The sequence below is a fragment of the Petaurus breviceps genome, unplaced genomic scaffold, assembly GCF_028583685.1.
Source record: "Petaurus breviceps papuanus isolate PSGF00001 unplaced genomic scaffold, PetGlider_PUasm1.0 90847, whole genome shotgun sequence".
Classification (NCBI taxonomy): Eukaryota; Metazoa; Chordata; class Mammalia; order Diprotodontia; family Petauridae; genus Petaurus; species Petaurus breviceps.
In genome coordinates this window covers 14417401-14435676 of record NW_027187360.1, presented here as the reverse complement: position 1 = coordinate 14435676, position 18276 = coordinate 14417401, and the positions used below count along the sequence as shown (strand labels likewise).

The 18276-nt window shown below is 41.1% G+C and overlaps 1 protein-coding gene across 1 annotated transcript in view; it reads left to right on the top strand.

Moving 5' to 3' along the window:
* APCDD1L (APC down-regulated 1 like) overlaps positions 1 to 18153 on the top strand; it is a 53675-nt gene extending 35522 nt beyond the window's left edge. Inside the window, exons 2-4 of the mRNA XM_069072474.1 lie at positions 5352 to 5526; positions 7825 to 8374; positions 12148 to 18153. Of these exons, the coding sequence (XP_068928575.1) occupies positions 5352 to 5526; positions 7825 to 8374; positions 12148 to 12924 (1502 nt within the window). The 3' untranslated portion in view covers positions 12925 to 18153. The remainder of the gene's footprint in view (positions 1 to 5351; positions 5527 to 7824; positions 8375 to 12147) is intronic.
* The last annotated feature ends 123 nt before the right edge of the window (positions 18154 to 18276 follow it).

Genomic DNA, 18276 nt, shown 5'->3' with positions numbered 1-18276 from the left:
TAAATTGATCCTCTTAAGATTGCGAAGTAAATGAATTCGTTTATGCTTTGTACATGGCAATGAACTCAATATCAATTTTCTCTTCCCTTCTTCTTAATACAGTTCAAGTACTTTAAGACAAACTACGACCTTGAAGCCAGCACTAATAGAGTTTGTAAACAATGAATACTTTTCAAATTTACTTCAGAATTCCCTGAGGCTCAGAGGGCCCAGGCTCCTAGGAAATAAGCTGGTTACAGTTTTCAGATGTGCATGTTTTGGCTGATGTATTTAGAGTTCCATCTCTTCACTGTACCTGATAGTACGTGTTCTGCTCTAACTCTGGAACTCCGTAATTAGGAAAAAAAAAACAGAATTACACAAAGAGGAACATGCTCCAGTCAACATTGGAGAGCTAAATGATTTTCCTTCAGGTTTTCATTAGCATCTGACCCGCTGGGCAGAATGAGATATGAAGACCAACAATCTGGTCAAAGGCCTGAGCTTTCATTGCACAGAGAGCTCAAGCAAATTTTTATAATACTAATAACTATAATTAATAATAATTCATTCAATCTTTCTGTCTCTGACTCTGTCTCTGTGTCCATCTCTATCTTTCTCTATCTCTATCACTGCCTCTATCTATCTCTCTCTCTCTCATTGCTTCAAATGAAAATTATCCAAAGAATCAGCCCAACAGCTCTTCCCTGTCAAACCAGTAATCCCAGCCCAGCTGATCTGTCCAACAGTGATCTGGGGCTTCCATAGGTGGGGAAGAACTCTGTAAACAGATGGCTATCTGAATGTAAGGGATAATTGCTATCATCATCAAGGTTAATGGCAAGGTGAGAGGGGTAAAATTCATATTTGGCCTATTGCAAAGGAAAATATAGCATGAAGCAAGCTCAGGAAAAGTCATATTTTTATGAATAAATTTAGCTTTTGGTTGGATGAAACTTGGTCAGTTTTATGGCTAAAAAGCCTTTTTTCAAAAAATATTTTATTTTTTCCAATTATGTGTGAAAAAAAATAACAGTTGTTTTTTTTTCAAATTCTGAGTTCCAAATTCTCTCCCTCCCTCCCTTTCCCTCTTCTACCTTCATTGAGAAGGCAAGCAATTTGATATAGGGTATACATGAGCAGTCATGTAAAACATATTTTGGTATTAGTTATGTTGTGAAGGAAAACATAGACAAAAAAAATCATTGACTGTTAAAAACTGAAAGGGACCATGTCATTTCTCTGTTCAATAAGCTCCAGGGGATCCCTATTATGTCTAGGAAAAAATAAAAAACTCCTCAAGCATTTAAAAGCCTTCATGATCTGACTCCAGCCTACTTTTTGTAGGGTCTTATTCCATCGTTGTTCTTTAGGCAAACTATGGTCCAGCTAAACTGGTCTTGCCATTTCTACATATGACATTCTACTCCCATCTAGGTGCCTTTGTACAAGATGTCCCCCATGCCTAGAATGCTCTCCCTTCTTACCTCTGCCTGCTGGCTTCCCTGGCTTCCTTCAAGTCCCAATTAAAATCTCACCTTCTATAGGAAGCCTTTCTTAACCCCTCTTAATTCTACTGCCTTCTCCTCTTAATTATTTCCTATTTGTCCTGTATATAGCTTTTTTTCTTATGTATTTGTTTGCTTGTTGTGTCCCTCATTAGATTATGAGCTCCTTGAGGTCAGGGACTGCCTTTTGACTCTTTGCATCTTTAGCATTTAGCACAGTGCCTGGCACACAATAAAGGCTTATTGACTGATTGACTAACTGACTTTGACAGCCGTCTTCAAGCACATAGAGATGTTCTATGGAAGTTACTCACTTTGTGGTGCTTGGCCCAAAGAGGACAAAAATAGAAATAAGAAGTTGAAGTGGTAGAGATGCAGATTTAAGTTTAATGGAGGGAAACATTACCTAACCAACAGAGCTGTCCAAAAGTGGAACTGTTTGCCTTGGGAGGAAGTGGGATCTCCATCACTTGAGTCCTTTGGTTGAAGGCTAGATGACCTCTTGTCAGCAATGTTGTGCAGGGGATTTTTGTTCCCCAGGCATGGGTTGAATTGACTGCTCTCTGAAGTTTCTTCCAACATAGATTTTGTGTGAATGTTGTATGCAGGCAGGGCAGACCCTATCTCACAGGTGGGCTAGGAAAAAAATGTGAATTAAGTATGTGAAGCAGAAGGTCATGTAGAAAGAGCATTGGATTTGGAGTCAGGATAACTGGGTTCCAATCCTAACCTGGGTGACCTGGCGTGAGATAATTTACCTTTCTGGGCCTTACTTGTATTATTTATAAAATGAGGATGTTAGCTAGATGGTTTTTGATGTGTCTTCCATCTTTAAATCTATGATCCTGTCATTTGGATTTGTATCCTAGTTGCTTGGCTTCTTACCACCTACGTGCCCTTAGAGAAATAGCTTTATCTTTAGGGTTCTTGGTTTATTTGTAAAATGAAAGAAGTAGAGTAGGTGATCCCTGCTGTTCCATCCAGATCTAAATACCATGCTCATATAATTGTAGAATAATGAAGTTTATTTGGGGTATTTTCTTTATCTGCCTTTCCAAATCCATTTCCTATCCTTCCTCTCTCTCCTTTCCCATATCCCCTGGCTTCCAGTACCTTCAAGACTAAGGCAGATCTTAGTTTAAGGCAGGGTAGAAGGCTAGAGAAGGCCAGCCTCAGACTCTTTCACCTACTTACTACAATCACCTAAAAATCTCTTGACCAAGGTATACAGCTTTGTATTCCACAGCAAGAAATCACATTAAAAGTGAAAATACCACTGGGAGAAAATGGTATGCTCATGTAGTTAGATTCCATGGAAGCATTACATTGTTTTACAACTTGGTAACATCTGTGAGCCCATGCTTCTTAGGTATACTTATATGTCCTCTGCCTTTGGGTCTTATTTAAGACCCTTGTCTTTGTAAACAAGGGGTGGGAATACCTACATCATATGAGATTTATTTCATTGTGGGAAAGGGTTACAGTAATGGATTCTCTGTTACTAGAAGAGTTCAAGTCTATTAAAGATGCTGCTATTGATGGTATTCCTGAACTGAGGAGGTGGAACTGGGTTTGGGAGTCAAAATAACCTGATTTTGTCCTAGGGCACCAAAATGTAGAGGGTGAAAAAATTTACACCATGAACTTCTTCAGTAGTGTAGAAGCCACTATACTGAACAACGCCCCCCTACCATTAAACGGAATTTGTTTTAATTTGCTTCCTATATTATTTTTGAAATGTGAATTACAATTGTTGCTGCTTTCTCCAATGGCCAAATCCCTAGTTACAGCTCTGAGTAGATGACTTTTGAGGTCCCTTCTAACCTTGAGGTTCTAAGATGCTACGATTCTATGACTGGGAAGCAACATGGTACAGGAGGAAAAGTACTGACTCCATAGCCAGAGAACCTTGATTAAAATATTGTCTCTTATGCCATATGACCTTAGTTAAGTCATTTAACCTTTCTGGTCCTCAGTTTCCTCATACATAAAATGAAGAGGTTAGAAAAGTAGTTTCTGAGAGCCTTTCAGATATGATCCTATGAACATATGGTTCCATATTGGTTTTCATTCACAATAATGAATGATAAATATAGGAACTGGAGGGTCCTGTTGTAAGGGTTGAGTGAGAGGGAGGAGGGAACAAAAAGAAGGGGAAGAGATTCAAAGGGGCGGATATAAAGGACCAGCAGAAATGTTAAGGGTTTGTACTCACTATAGCAATACTCAATCCTTGTCCTTTTCTTCCTGATCTCTTTATTTTAGTCAAAAAGTATCTTTCCCAGATCCCATTTTCTCAGGGCCCTCAGCTGAGGTGTTAATGGATCAATGTCTTATACGTCCTAGATAACACAAGTGCTTTTTAAATAGGGGTGCTCCTGGCCTTAATATTGTTTTAAATTAAAAAAAAAATTCTGAAATTAATAAACACCAAATAAAATGAGCACTTCCATATACACAGCAGGAAAAGTTCAAGTCTCAATTAAAGTTTTCTTTTAAGTATATAATAAATTCACCATGTAACTTTGTGACTCTGGCTCTCTTTGCATTAAAAAAAACCACTTTGATGACTTTTTTTCTGATAATCCTATCTCTAACACCCCACCCCTACTCAACCCCACCCCATCCCAAATTGGGAAGGAGGGAATGGAGACAGAGCATTTTAAGAAATATGCAGCCAAACAAAATAAATTCCCACACTGACTCTACAGGAAAATGTATGTCTTATGCTGCAACTTGAGTTTATGGTCTCTCTGTCAGGAGAATTTCAGGCATCATGTGCAAATGAATACTTGCATGTTTGAATGCAACTTGGTATAAACAGCCAGCCTCAGAGTCAAGAAGACCTGGGGTCAAGCTCTCTATCTGCCTCTTACTGGCTGAGTGAATCTGGTTAAGACTTAACCTCCCATTGCTCCCAGGCAAGTGCCCTAAGATTATAATTACAGCATAGTTTAGTTTTTGTGCATCTGTGTTGGTAGAGAGTTTCCTAATAGCTTGCATTTAGATAAGCACTTTATAAATATTAATTCATTTTTATACTCACAACTACCCTGTGAGGTAGGTACTATCATTTATTATCACTCCCATTTTACAGATGAGAAAACTGAGGCAGACAGAGTTTAAGTGATTTGCCCATGATCACACAACTAGTAAGTATATGATGATGGATTTGAATTCAGGACTTCCTTGCTCCAGGCTTAGCACTCTAGTCACTGTGCCAACTAATTTCCTTCAATTTCCTCATAGGAGAATTCTGTATACCAATGAAATCACAAGTCTGGTCCAAAAAAAAATTGACCATATAGAGAGAAACATAAGGTCAGAGATTAATGAGCAGCACAAACGGAATTTTTCATTATGTACAAATATATTGGGAGAAATTGGGAGAAACTGGATCACAAGATTTAGCAGGTCCCATAGACCCCAGTGCTTGACTGTTGATCCCCATCCCTGGAGAACCAGCTTCATTGGGAGAGCCTTAACCACCCAGTAACGAATTCTTTTGGCCTCAGAAAACTTAATGAGGCAAAGGGGGATTCTGAATTGTATCAGAGTAGGGTGCACCTAGATGATCCGTTCTTGTGCGATACCTGTGTGTTATGTGATGGTGTTTCTGCCCGTTCATCCTGTGTCAGGCTGGGGAAGTCACTTGATGGTTATAGGGGACATTCCGCCTGAATCTGAGTGTGTCTGGAAAAGATTCCTGGGTTCCCCCAGTGCAGCAGCCTTCTCTTTGACAGTGAAAACCAGGCAAGCTGAAACCCCGCGGCAACCTCCTCTTCTCCTCCCCCCACCCCCCTCCACTTGCATGGGAAGGGGAGACCAGGACCGTGACTCCTAACACATCTGTCTTGCTTTAAGCCTGCACATCTGGAATCCAGCATTGGGACGGGGCTGCTGTCCAGGGCCAGCGGAACAGCTCCGGCCGGCTGCAGTGGGAATCCCAGTGTCAGTACCAACTTCGCCATCTTCAGGACGGAGCCAGAATTACAGCGCTGCTACCTCCAAGGCTGGAGGGCCACTGGATCTCCACAAGGTAAAGATGCCTTCTCTCCCGGTGCGATCACAAACTCTCCCTAGTGCCTGCTGGGCTCTGCCCCTCAAGTCACCTCACGCCCTCAAAATTTGTATTAAAGCCTCACTATTGTTTTTGGTACAATACCAGACTTCCAGTGACACAGTCCCTATGGCCTCAACACTTTGAATTAGGGTCAGACTTTCCGGAGGGTCCTGGACTTGAAAGCTTAGAAAACTGGAAGGGAGCCTCTTATTATTTTTGTATCAGGATCCCCTTTGATAGAAATAGCAAAGCCTATGGACCCCTTCTTAAAATAATGTTTTTAAATGCATAAAATGAAATACTTAGGATTACAAAGGCAATAAATTATATTGAAATCAAGTTATCTATCTGTCTATCTATCTATCTATCTATCTATCTATCTATCTATCTATCTATCTATCTATCTATCTATCTATCTATCTATCTATCTAATCTATTTACATTTCAGGAGTCAAGAACCCCTGTTCTGCTATTTGTTCTTTGTGTTCTTATATGGGAAGAGGCAAACAGAAGTCTGATGAGCCCTGCCTGGGCATTCTGCTCAGTGCACTAGTGTGCTGGGGACATGTTGCTGGTCCCTTTCTTGTAGGCCCCAGAGCTGGAAGGTTCCAAATGATGTGGTTTACTTCCTTCATTTTACAGGGGTTTGGGGGTGGGGCAAAACACAGGCCCAGAGATTTACCTAAGGCCACATGACTACTTGGGCAGATCTTGGACTCAAATCTTTGTGTCTAGAGAGATTCCCCATCCTGGGCTTCTTTAACTATGCACTGTCCCACTTTGCCTTAAAATCTGATTTTTGTAGCCAGTTGTACATTTCAACCTTTCAAGTGGGCCACCAATCCCTAAAACCTTGGATGGGCCCATTCCTTACTTTTTTGTTCCCAAATATGCAATGTGGTCTTGCTCAGTTCTGTCTGCACCCTAAGACATTGCATTATCAGGGTCAGAGCCTGTGGGTATCAGGCTAGGGTTTTCTCTTGTGGGACATTCAGGAGAAGGAGCTGTGGGTGACTGAGATGTCAGGGGCCTGAGTAGCCATGTGCCAAAAATGCTATTGAACATTTTGCATCTGCCACACACACCTCCCTCCCTCCCTAAACCCCCAAGCTGAAGGAAGATGAGGGGAAATGACCTAGAGAGAAGGCATTACCTTTGAGTTGCTTCCTGGCCCAAAGGCATGCTAAATTATTCTACAGCAGGCTAGGACCCATTGCTTAGTATCAATGACTTATAGGATTGCTCTAGACTGGGGAGCAATCCCTGAGGTCATCTAGCCCAACTCCTTCATTTTATAGATGAGGAAACTGATATTTGAGAGAGGTTAAGTGACTTCTCAACAAGGTCACACAGGTAGCACATAGCAAAGCCACTGAACTGAAGCCGTCTGACTCCTGTCACTTATTTTACCAACAAAGTCTCTTATCTGGAGAGAATAAATATGAACTTGTTTATCACAATCCCAGAACATTAGAACTGAGGAACTTTGTCAAAGCTTAAAAGAGCAATAGATAGATAAATTCCACTTCACATAGTCAAGAAGACACTCATAGATGTTGGATGAGTCTGTAGAAAGCAGATCTATAAGGCTGCTAGGTGGCAGCACTGGACGTGGGAGTTGGGAAGACCCGAGTTCAAATTCAACCTCAGTGACCTACTAGGTGTGTGACCTTGGGCAAGTCACTCAACCTCAGTTTGCCTCAGTTTCCTCATCTGTACAATGGGGATAATAGTACCTACCTCCTAAGGTTGTTGAAGATAAAATTCAATCATATTGGTAAACTGTTTTTGCAAACCTTAAAAATACTAAATAAATGCTAGTTATTGTGATTATTATTAATTATTATTATAATGCTTATTTTAGTAAACTTAGGATGTTTGGGACACATCTGTAACTCTTTGAAGTTGGTTATGTCATTAGGTAGTGTAATAGATGGAACACTGGCCTTAGAATTCAAATTCTACCTCAAACCCTCAAGTGTTGTGATCCTGGGCAAACCTGTCTCCATCTCAGTGTCCTTATCTATAAGAAATAGCACGTACCTCTTTGGGGTTTTTGTGAGGCTCAAATGAAGCAGTATATGAAACGTGCTTTGCAAACTTTAGAGTGTTATATAAATGTCAGCTGTGATGCTTATTATTAGGGAGGGGAACTAGCTATATTCTGAATCCTCCTGTCCAAGGTGGAGTGGCTGATGAGTTTAACCTAGGTCATTCTGATGTTTTCTTATTCCTTTTTCCCCCTCCTTCCTTCCATCCTGCATGTCATTCTAGCTGTGAAGTGCGTCCAGGGCCAGAATTCCTCACCAGGTCATACATGTTCTACTCAAACCGCCTGTTTAAAGCATACCAGTTCTACTACCAGGACCCTTCCTGCCGGGAACCCTTGTACTCTCTGCTCATTAAAGGCAAGCTCCGCCTTCGCCAGGCATCCTGGATAACACGGGGAGCCACCGAAGCCAACTACCACCTACACAAGGTCGGCATCGTCTTCCACAGCCAGCCTGCTATTTTGGAGATAGCAGAACGCATTAATCAGACAGGTGGCAGAGGCTGTGGGAAATTACTCCCCCCAGCGAGGTCTTGGACTCCAGGGACCGTCTATGAACTCCTGAGTGCCAAGGCAGAGAGAGACTGCACTGGGCCCCTGGGCTTTGCCATGCATGAGCTCAGCCTGATCCGAGTGGAAAGGCACTACAAGCTGCAGCAGATGCCAGGCAATAGGGTGGTGGAGGAGCTGTATCTAGGTGACATCCACACAGAATGGTCAGAAAGGCTTCACTACAGACCCACCGGGTATCAACGCCCACTCCAGAGTGCCATGGTAATAATACTAAATTATCATTACACCACGGAGGGGTGATTCCAAGTCTGCATAGATTCACTCTTATTTAATATGTCTGTCTGCCAATAATCCTCTGGTGAAGTTTGCCTCCATTACCCAGGTGTAGGGTAGAGGTGATTCTGGTCTCCAGAAGGGTATTCCGAGGGAACAAAAATGTTGGGAGGGGCAGCCAAGCTGAAAGGGCTTTGAGGATGGGATAGGTAAGAGATTATGTGCCTGTCATCTGAGCACCAGCCAAGGTAAGAGCAGAGAAGGTTGGGCCACAAGTGAGGATTTTTCTTTTTGGCTGCAGCACCACATCAAGGCTGTCTACTAAAGGCGGGGAAAAGTTATGATCTTGCCTTGGGAGAGTGTACACTCACAGTGATATAGAGGTGAATCTTTTAAAGTATCCAAGTATACCAATAACCTTCCTTCTTCTCACCCAAATTCATTGTTTGATGGTAATATTCATGTCTGGTTGAGAGCAGAGTAAGTGAAATGTACTTATGCTGAAGATAAGCTAATAATTTGTGTCCAGAGAAAGCAAGAAGATTTGAAAAATTAAGATGTGACCTCATGTTACCCAATTCCCACTTACAGATGAGGAAACTGAGGTCCAAGGAAGTTAAGTGATCTGTCCCATGTTTCATTAGTAGTTAATGTCAATGTTGGACCAGTACTTAGGCCTTCTGTTTCCACAAGGTCTGAAATCTCATACTAATCTCATAGTACATGGTACATTACATTTAAATAATCTCAGAAATTGTGTCTTTTTATCTAAATATTTCCTCTGTGAGCAGACAGGAAATTCTTTGATAATAGTAAGAAGCAATATATCTATCAACACCTAATTATGTACAGGTCAGTCAAGGAGTCAGACTGGATAGGAGGGACACTCCTCTCACTAAGGGCTTGGGGATGAAAGGATGGATGGGAATGAACTCCCAGCAATTTATGTACCCTCTCCCCATTGAAAATAGAAAAAAAAAATATGCTCATGGTCAACAAAACACCTATTCTTTTCTTACCTGAGAATGATTCATTCCTTTTGGGGGGTGGGGCGGTACTTGGTGTTTTGAGGCAGTCTGAAGCAAATGTTGACCTCACCTAAGAGACAAAAGAGAGCAAGCATCCGTAGGGAGGTTATCATCTTGTCTCATAATTGTATTGGGAGAGGAAATAGCAGTGAATCCAGGGATATGCTGTGATCCAGGAAAAAGCTGAGAGAACATGGAAAACAACCATTTCCCTTCTCCCTGAGCAGGGTTCCTTCCTCACCATTCCCTCCCATCAACTCCCCAATACCAGCCACTCTGACTCCTTTCCAGAAAATTTAAATCTATCACCAATTCATTTTGAGATGTGATCGAGAATGGGATTTGAAGGGTGCCAGATGTGAGTGTTGAAAATACTACTCATTCAAAAAAATGTAAAAGAGGGGAAAAAAATCAACTCTAGGGATTCTTTACAGAAGGAAGAGGCAGATAGTTCTAAGTAGCACATTACCTTGTTACACTATGCTTTCCTGGGCCACAACCATGCTGGTGAGCTAAACCAGATGGTAAACATAAACATTCTGAGAAGCTAATTTAAAACCAATCAGGTACCTGGATCCAGTCCCTGGGTATGCTGCTAATTCACCAGCCTGCAGTGGACCAAGAACATCTGAGTACATGATGTCACCTCTCAGGGTTAATCAGAAACTGTCATATGCTGTTTCAGAAATTACTTTATGAAACTCATTTAATCTACTAAGACTTTGGCTTCAGATTCAACACGTTAATTTTGTCAGACAGGGACCTTGGTTAGGAACAAGTGGAATTCTAGACAATGCTAAAATGAACTTCATTCAGAGTAAGACAGGGTAATTTTCTTTCTCTAAAAAAAAATTAAATCTAAAGAGAAAATGTCATTTCTCTCCCTACTCTGGCCCCCAGTATCCTGTCTGCATTTGCTCTGAAGAAATCTTCTTGCCCCAAATTACCAGCCATTATCAAAGAATTTCCTGCCTGCTTGTGAAGGATATGTATGTGTGTGTGTATATATAATGGTGTGTATGTATGTACTTCTGGGGATTTATATTTAACTTACCATGTACTGTCACTATATATTAGGGTGACCTAGGTTGTAATGTTAGCCACAAATGGCTCAATTACAGACTGTAATCAAGGACCATGTAACATTACAGCTACCTACAGATGAGGCTGAGTTAATTTCTACAGTGACCATGTCTAACTATTAACTGGTATATTTTAAAGAGCTTTCAAAACCCATGGGTGTAAACCTCCCAAGCTAAACGTATATTTTTTCTTGTACAAATCTATGAAAAGTTAGATTCATTATGTAGTTATATATACAAAAGATTTAAAAAGAAAGCCAAGACTAAGCCAGCTTTTGATCAAATGATTCCCTCCCATTCCCCAACCCTCTCCCCCTGGCTGGCACCTGGACTTCATTTTTCTTCATACCTAGCTTCCCAGGCAACTCTGGGTGAACATTTTAAACTTTTTTTTTTTTTAATAACAAAGAGAATTTGTACAAAGGTTTCCTGGTTGGGTCTTTCAAATACCACTCTTCCCTTCCCAAACCAAATCCCCCCTTTCCTGTCTCCTTCTACAATTGCAAAGCAGCTAGACCTTCCTGTTCTCTGTCATTCTTTATTTTGACAAGGGACAAGTCTCCAAATTATTCAGTTATAAAATCCAATTTTTCAGCTCCCCCTTCTGTCTCCATTGACTGAGTTATGGAAGGACATGCTAGTTATCCCTGTGACTTTCTCCTGTACCATGTTTGGTTTGAAGACTTCACAGCTTTTAGCAGTTTAAAAGGAGGGAAATGAATTGTAGAATAGGGATTAAAGATCCTGGAGAATTGGCTTATGATCTTACCTTTGGAGGAGGCTGGGGGTTGGGTGGGTGCTGTGAGGTAATTGTTAGTAGAAATGCAAAGGAGTCGGGACACCTGAGTTCTAGTCCTAATTCTTTCATAATTCACTTTCCTTCTCTAGTCTTCAGTTCCCTCAGCTGTAAAATAAGGATGTTGGACTAGACCAGGGCTGGGGAGTCCATGGTCTTGACTAGTTTCATCCAAAGGCCACACTTAAGGACCTAGAAGGCATGTGTGGCCTCAAGGCTGGAGGCTCCCCACTCCTGGACCAGACTATCTCTGTGATTCCTTCTGATTCTCTCACTCTCCGATACTTCTACTTAGATGGAGTTGAGTGTCTCAGGTGCTTAGACACTTCTGTCAGAGTAGATCACAGCACTTACATTCCTCCCATACCCATGTGACTCTGGTCTGTGTCATTCAAAGATCCATCTAGGGGTCTTCTTTTGATTCTCTTAGTATGTGTATGTGTGTAGCAGTAGGGAGGCTTGTTTTTCATTTACGAAAACAGGATTCTAGAAGGGGGGGGCTAGAGAACAAAACACAACTCTCTATTTTGCAGCTTTGCCAAGAATCCTAAAATCTTACTATGGCTGGCTTGAGGTACATCCTTTTCAGGTATATATTGACATTTTAATAAGATACTCAAAGATTAAAAAAAAAATCCTCCGTTCATACCCACCCCCCAAATAGATTTCTAATGAAATTTTTTGTCCAGTGGTAAACTAGGGAAGAGGGAATAGGTTTGTAGGGACAGGGGTGGTAGTGGAGGGAGGGATGGCTAGGCTGCGGCCCACTCTACTCATTCTCCTTGCCTCTCAAATTGACTATACTTCTATTTCAACTCTCTGAAATTCACCACCTTTATTTTTGCTCTTTGCCAGCATCACTCACATCCATGCCCAGCTTGTGGAATCATATACCGTTCGGATGAACACCATCCCCCAATTCTACCCCACAAGGCAGTGCTGCCCCTGAGACTCAGTGGGAGGTGGGTCAGCATGAGGTGTGAGGTCCGACCTGCTGTACTCTTCCTCACCAGATTCTTCACCTTCCATGGGAGTAACCGCACATGGGAAGGCTTTTATCACCACTACTCTGACCCTGCTTGCCGACAGCCCACATTCACCGTGTACGCTTTTGGGCATTACAACAAGGGCACCCTGTCTACCAAGGTCAGAGGTGGCACAGAGCTAACATTCAAGGTCACCCAGGCCCGTGTGACACCAATGGATCAGGTCACAGTGGCGATGCTGAACTTCTCACACCCAGGGAGCTGTGGGGATGCAGGGTCCTGGTCCCTTGGAATTGAGCAGGATGTCACACCAACCAATGGTTGCTTGCCACTAGGCATCAAGCTCCCTCATGTGGAGTTTGAACTCTTTAAGATTGAACAAGACATAAGAGGCCAAAGTCTGCTGTTTATTGGAGAGAGGCCCACAGATGGCTCAAACCCAGATATTCCAGAGAAGCGTCCCACTTCCTACCAGGACCCTCTGGTGCAATGTGCTGGAGTATCCGGTGGCTTTTCAAGACAACTTCATCACAGTCATCAGCCAGAGAAATATAGGAGTGGCAGGAACAGATCATCAAAAGTGTCCTCTATGGGCAGCCTACTTCTGATCATAGCCCTGACATTTTTAAAGTGGGACTTAAACTGATCACATTGTTGGCTCCCAAAGCAGGAGGGAATTCCCTCCAGAGTTTGAGACATCCCCCCAGGCACATTTCCAAGATCGGCACCTTCTTTTCTAATCCCTGAGACTCTGTATATGCTTAAACACGGACAGAGGAAGGGTGGTATTCTTGAGACTAGACTGAGCACACAAATATCACTTCCAAGTTACTGAGTAATGCTGATTCAGTTTAACTTAGCAGTTCATACTAAAGGTGGTGACATGAATTAAAGCCTGAGCTTTCAGTGGCCTGTATTCAGAGGCAACCTCATCCTCCCGAAGTGCTAACTGCTAGAATTTCTGTGCTTCCCAAATTCAGAATTTTCAGCCTAAAAATTTTCAGACTTTCAGGACCTGTTTGTGAGCTGGGGTTCAATCAAAAGGGTTTGGTCTCATTCAAAGCTAACGGCCTCAAAGATGTTTGAGAGGCAGATTAACCCCTACACCACCACTTCCAGATAGCACAGGATCAAGTTTACTGTTAGCTATTGTTTGGATTCCCCTTATTTTTAGCCACTGGATAGCCAAAGAATTCATCTGATCTACAGCATATAGTTTTTCATTCTTCATCAGAAAATTCCCAATTCTTTGAATACTAATGAGAGAAAATGTCATGGATATCTTATGGGTGGATGGCTTTAGATCCATTTTATTATTCTTTAGATCCATTTTACAAATAGGTAAGTGGCAAATCTAGAAAATGAATTTTGTTCTTTTATTCTTTAGTTATTTATAACCAGTGCCCCAGATGACGAGGGCCATTTTGGGGGTTCTAAACCCTTTTTGTGTCATGGAACCCTTCTCAGAAAGATGTTTTTAAGTGCATTAAACAAAATACATAGGATTAAAAAGGAAACCAATTATATTAAAATTATTTAAACATTTTTAAAAAACTGACAGACTCCAGGCTAATAACCCTTGGATTATATGGTCCCTAAAGTTGCTTTTTCTCTTTCTATCCACATCTTGCACATTCTAAGAGCTTAATCTTTGAATCAAATTCTTAAGGTTCCTTCTGACTAAGGCTTATAACTTCTCTGTCAACAACCTGCAGTGTGAATTTACTTATGTGGTATAGTCAGCCTGGACTATAACTGGGGATGCTGGAGGGTGAAAATAGTACCGAAGTATCATTTTCATATTGCTAAAAATTCCTCTGGCATGGTGAACTCAGAGGTCTTGAGAAACATTTTAATGGTCTCCTCCTTTTTTCCTCCAACCTACTTTCATCACTCGCATTACATATTTGAAGATTCAAATCCATGTCTTACAAGTGACTTTGTGAACTTGGACAATGAAATCCCTTTCCTTTGCTGGTCTGGTTTCCTCATCTGTAAAACGAGAGGGTTTTTAGATGATTTCTAAAGTTCTTTCCAGCTCTGGATGATATGATAGACCTATTACTTATAAAGCAAGTGCTGCTTTCCACTAGAATTCATCATCCCAGCCCACTTATTTTGTTCAATTGGCATCTGCTGAAAAAGCCCCATCTGACTTCTCTAAGCATTCTTGTTTTTAAGAAAAGTTAATCTTTGCAAGTCCCAAACTAAGAAGGGCTTTCAGAGGGCATATTTACAGAACTGCAGTTATAAGATTATTTATGGTTTTAAACCTAGTGTATAAAGTTGTGGGGCTTTGGAAGGGGTAAAGGTTTCAGGTGATGCCATTTACACTAACCAGTTCATCTATGTGGTGCAAATGAGTCACATTTGCACATTAACCACATTACAATTTTTAATCACATTAAAATTTAAACTTAAACATCTTTTTCATAAACAATTTTACCAACTGAACAGTGTTCCCTGTGGTTATTAAAGACTGAAAGGGTATAGGGGCTTATGTTCTAACTTCGAAGTACCCATGATAATAATTCATGTATACATCCTCTTGTTGAGCACTGGGCCCAGAATTAATCAGAAGTGTTTGGAAAGAAGCTTAAAACAGAACACATAACTATATTAAATTATGAGGTGTATAGTAAAGGTGAAATTCATCCCCTTACAAGAAGACTTCAATGTTTCTCCATTTCTTTAGTCAGAACTTAAGGATTTTGATTTTGGTGCCAATATTTCAAATGGTTTTTCTTTGCCTGATCAGTTAATATCACTAGAAAGGGGGAAAAAAATACCATTTTTCTTTTGGGCAATGGAAATGATCATTCCAGGCTCAGGCTTTTATGTTCTGTTGGCAACATTTCTAGCGTTGAAGTTGAGTGTACAGGTGTGAATGATCATTGTGTCCCACTTGCTACCTGTAGGGCTTCAGTTTCTTGGAGATATCAGATGGGATATCAAGGTTGGGGCTGTCTTTGACATATACTGTAAATTTCTTGCAGCAAACTTTGGCTCATGACCCACCCCACCAATCTACACAAGACCCTTGAAACATCCTTGGGTGCTGGTAGAGAGAAGTAAAAAGAGAATAGTAAAGAATCTAGTTTTAAGAATTTTAAGAATTAAAATTTGAGATAGTGCATTAGTATGTTTTGTGCCATTTAAAAACGATTTGATGTTGGTATAGCTACATATCATAGGTTCCTACTCAGAACTTTAAAATAAAAAGTACAGCTTTTTAAGTCCCATTGAAATACTAATTATCAAAATTATTATTGTTATTTTTAAACTGTCTGCCTACCTTGTCCAGATAGGAAATGTGGCAGCTACTATAGGTCTAATCCCAATATGACTTGCCATGGATGCTTTTACTTGCCCTATTTTCTGTCCCTCCTTAGGCAGCCTGGTGGCCCTTTTCCACTCCTGGGAACCCACCATATTTGTGTCAGACTTATTGCAGACATCTGATTGGCTTTAGCTCTACTGTAGCTCAGAGCTCCCCAACTCAAGAAATGCACCAGCTTAGCCTTCCTAAGCAGCAAGGCCTACAGGTATGGGCCACTGTGCCTGGCTGCTTTCCTGCTTTTTCTAAGGATACATTTAATCTCACAGTGGTGCTGCTGGAATGCCCGACACAGTACAATGTATAATTGTTAACTGAGTGGATCACCATCTTTTGGTAATGTAGGTATTTATGGAAGGGGAAGGGTTGAATGAGGGGAGGAAATTAGGAAGTAGCTGTTTGAAGAACACTGAAGGGAGGTAAAGTTATACCTCAGGGCTAGAGGAAGTTCTAGAAGGGGAAATGTGGTAGGTACTTCTGAATGAAATAAAAAGTATGGGCATTTTGTCTCATTTTAGTGCATCGCAGTAATCTTTAATGACCTGAAGTGGCCAAGAGAAGTAATCTCTGACACATGCAAGGAGGGCCCACAAAGCGACCCAGACAACTGCAAGGCTGGAGGGAATATATTGGCCTTCCATTATTCACCTACTGTCTCTCAGGTTGCTTAGCTTCTAAGTCCAGCTAAGCCCTGAGCCAGGCCAGAGAGCTCTGAATTCACGCCCAGAGAAGCACAACTATGTAGTTTGAACATCTTATTAGTTGGTGGGTGTGGAGTGACTGGCACACTCTAAGTAAGGAGAGAGGATGCTTACTTTCCATCAGTCAAAGTATCCAAGGCAGGGAGCACTACAAGTTAGAGACAGCTGCTGTCTATGAATAGCAGGTTACAGAATATGGCAAAAATTTTTCTTACACTTGAGATATTACTGCCTCCAGCTTTAATATAGCTTCCTATATAGATTGGGATAGGGGAACCATCCTGTTAACCTATACACCCCAAAATTTTCATCTTTGGTGTCAGGGTCTCAGTTTCCTTATCTGTTAAATGAGGGTGAAATGGGTGATCCCTGAAGTCCTTCCAAGTATGATATCATATGGCTCTTTGCTCAGATGACTAAGAGATTAGGAGATTGACCCAAAAGGATTTAATGATATATTTGGAAAGGAATGGCTATAAAATTAAGAGTTTTAATGGGGAGGTTTTTTTTTTTTCTGGTGATATTTTTATCTTTGGGGCTGTTAACAGCTACCCTACCTCCCCAGTACTGATATCACCTCTGTCTCCATTAAATACTCCTTTGCCCTCATGCGTGTGATCATAAGGCAAGCTAGGGATGGAAATAGATCAGAAATAGGGGCCAACGCTTAGGTTTCAGATTATTAAGACTTGTGATCTGGGGTAATAGTTTTTGCATAAATAATCCATTTCCCCTAAAAGCAGAATCATAAATGCTGCTGGCTAAAACTCTTCAGACTTATAAGTCCTTTTTCTTTTTGCCAGGAGGCTGGAAGTTAGGTTGTTGGGCCTTTCTGGGGTCTCACTGTTAGGAGAGGGGCTTTTATTTAAAAAAATTATTCCCAAGGGTTAAAGCAAAAAAAGATGACAGCATGACAAAATCTCACATTTCCGGAGTTATGCTCTGGAAGCAAAGAACCAAGGGTTTCCACATCCATCACCCCAATGTGCATTCCCTAAAGATTTCTGTAATTTAAAATTGCAAATATTTTAAGGCTTCAAGCCAGCAGCAGAGTCAGCATCATGACAAAATGGATTTTCTTGGCTCAACCTCAGATTTCAACCAACTCTTGCAAACCTTATAAAAATGGAAGGTCCCGAGAGTGGGGAATGGTTGCCCAAATGCACACATGGGCATTTAATGTTTGTGGCACTGTACTAGTAAAGCAAGAAACAGCCAGGCAGAAGTGGCTTGATGGTGGTCCTACATTTCCCAGCACCCTCCCCAAAGCACAAAGTGCATTTTGTTCCCATACATTTTTACTATTCCTCCCTTTCTTCAAGGATCTTTTAAGACATCAAACATGACTAGGAAAACAGATAGTAAAAGAAGAGCTCTCTGTTCCTCAGCATGAGTTAGGGACTGAGTGCATCTTACCTTAGGCTTATGCATTTCTGAGAGAGTTACTGGAGGTGGCATCAAGCTGTCTAATGTGCATGTCCATTAACACTGGCTCAATGAATTCAAGCCTTTTTTTCTGGTTGCTTTTTTTAAAGAGTGTCTCTGTGTAGACACTAGCTAGTGCTCCCCACCCCGCCATACTCCAGTTTACCTGTATCTTTCCAATAAGTACACTTTACTGTGGCTGCTTTTCCTCTATGAGTAACACAAAAAACCCAGGAAATGCTGTTTTGAACCAATTTAAACTCATTTCTAAAACACTCTTGGGATAATGATTATTCACTTCACCAATAATAATTTGCATTATAAATCTTTATTCCCATTGATTTGCTAATCTCTTTCATAAAAATCACTGCTCTTACAACGTGCCGGCATAAGATGTGGGATTTTGACGCCTGGAAGCAATTTACTTTTGTGAGAATATTTTTTCTAATGGGAAGGACACTAAGAGCCAGTCCTGCCCTAACTTGCTGTGTGATCTGGAGCAAGTCATTCCAATTCTCTGGGCATCAGTTTCTTC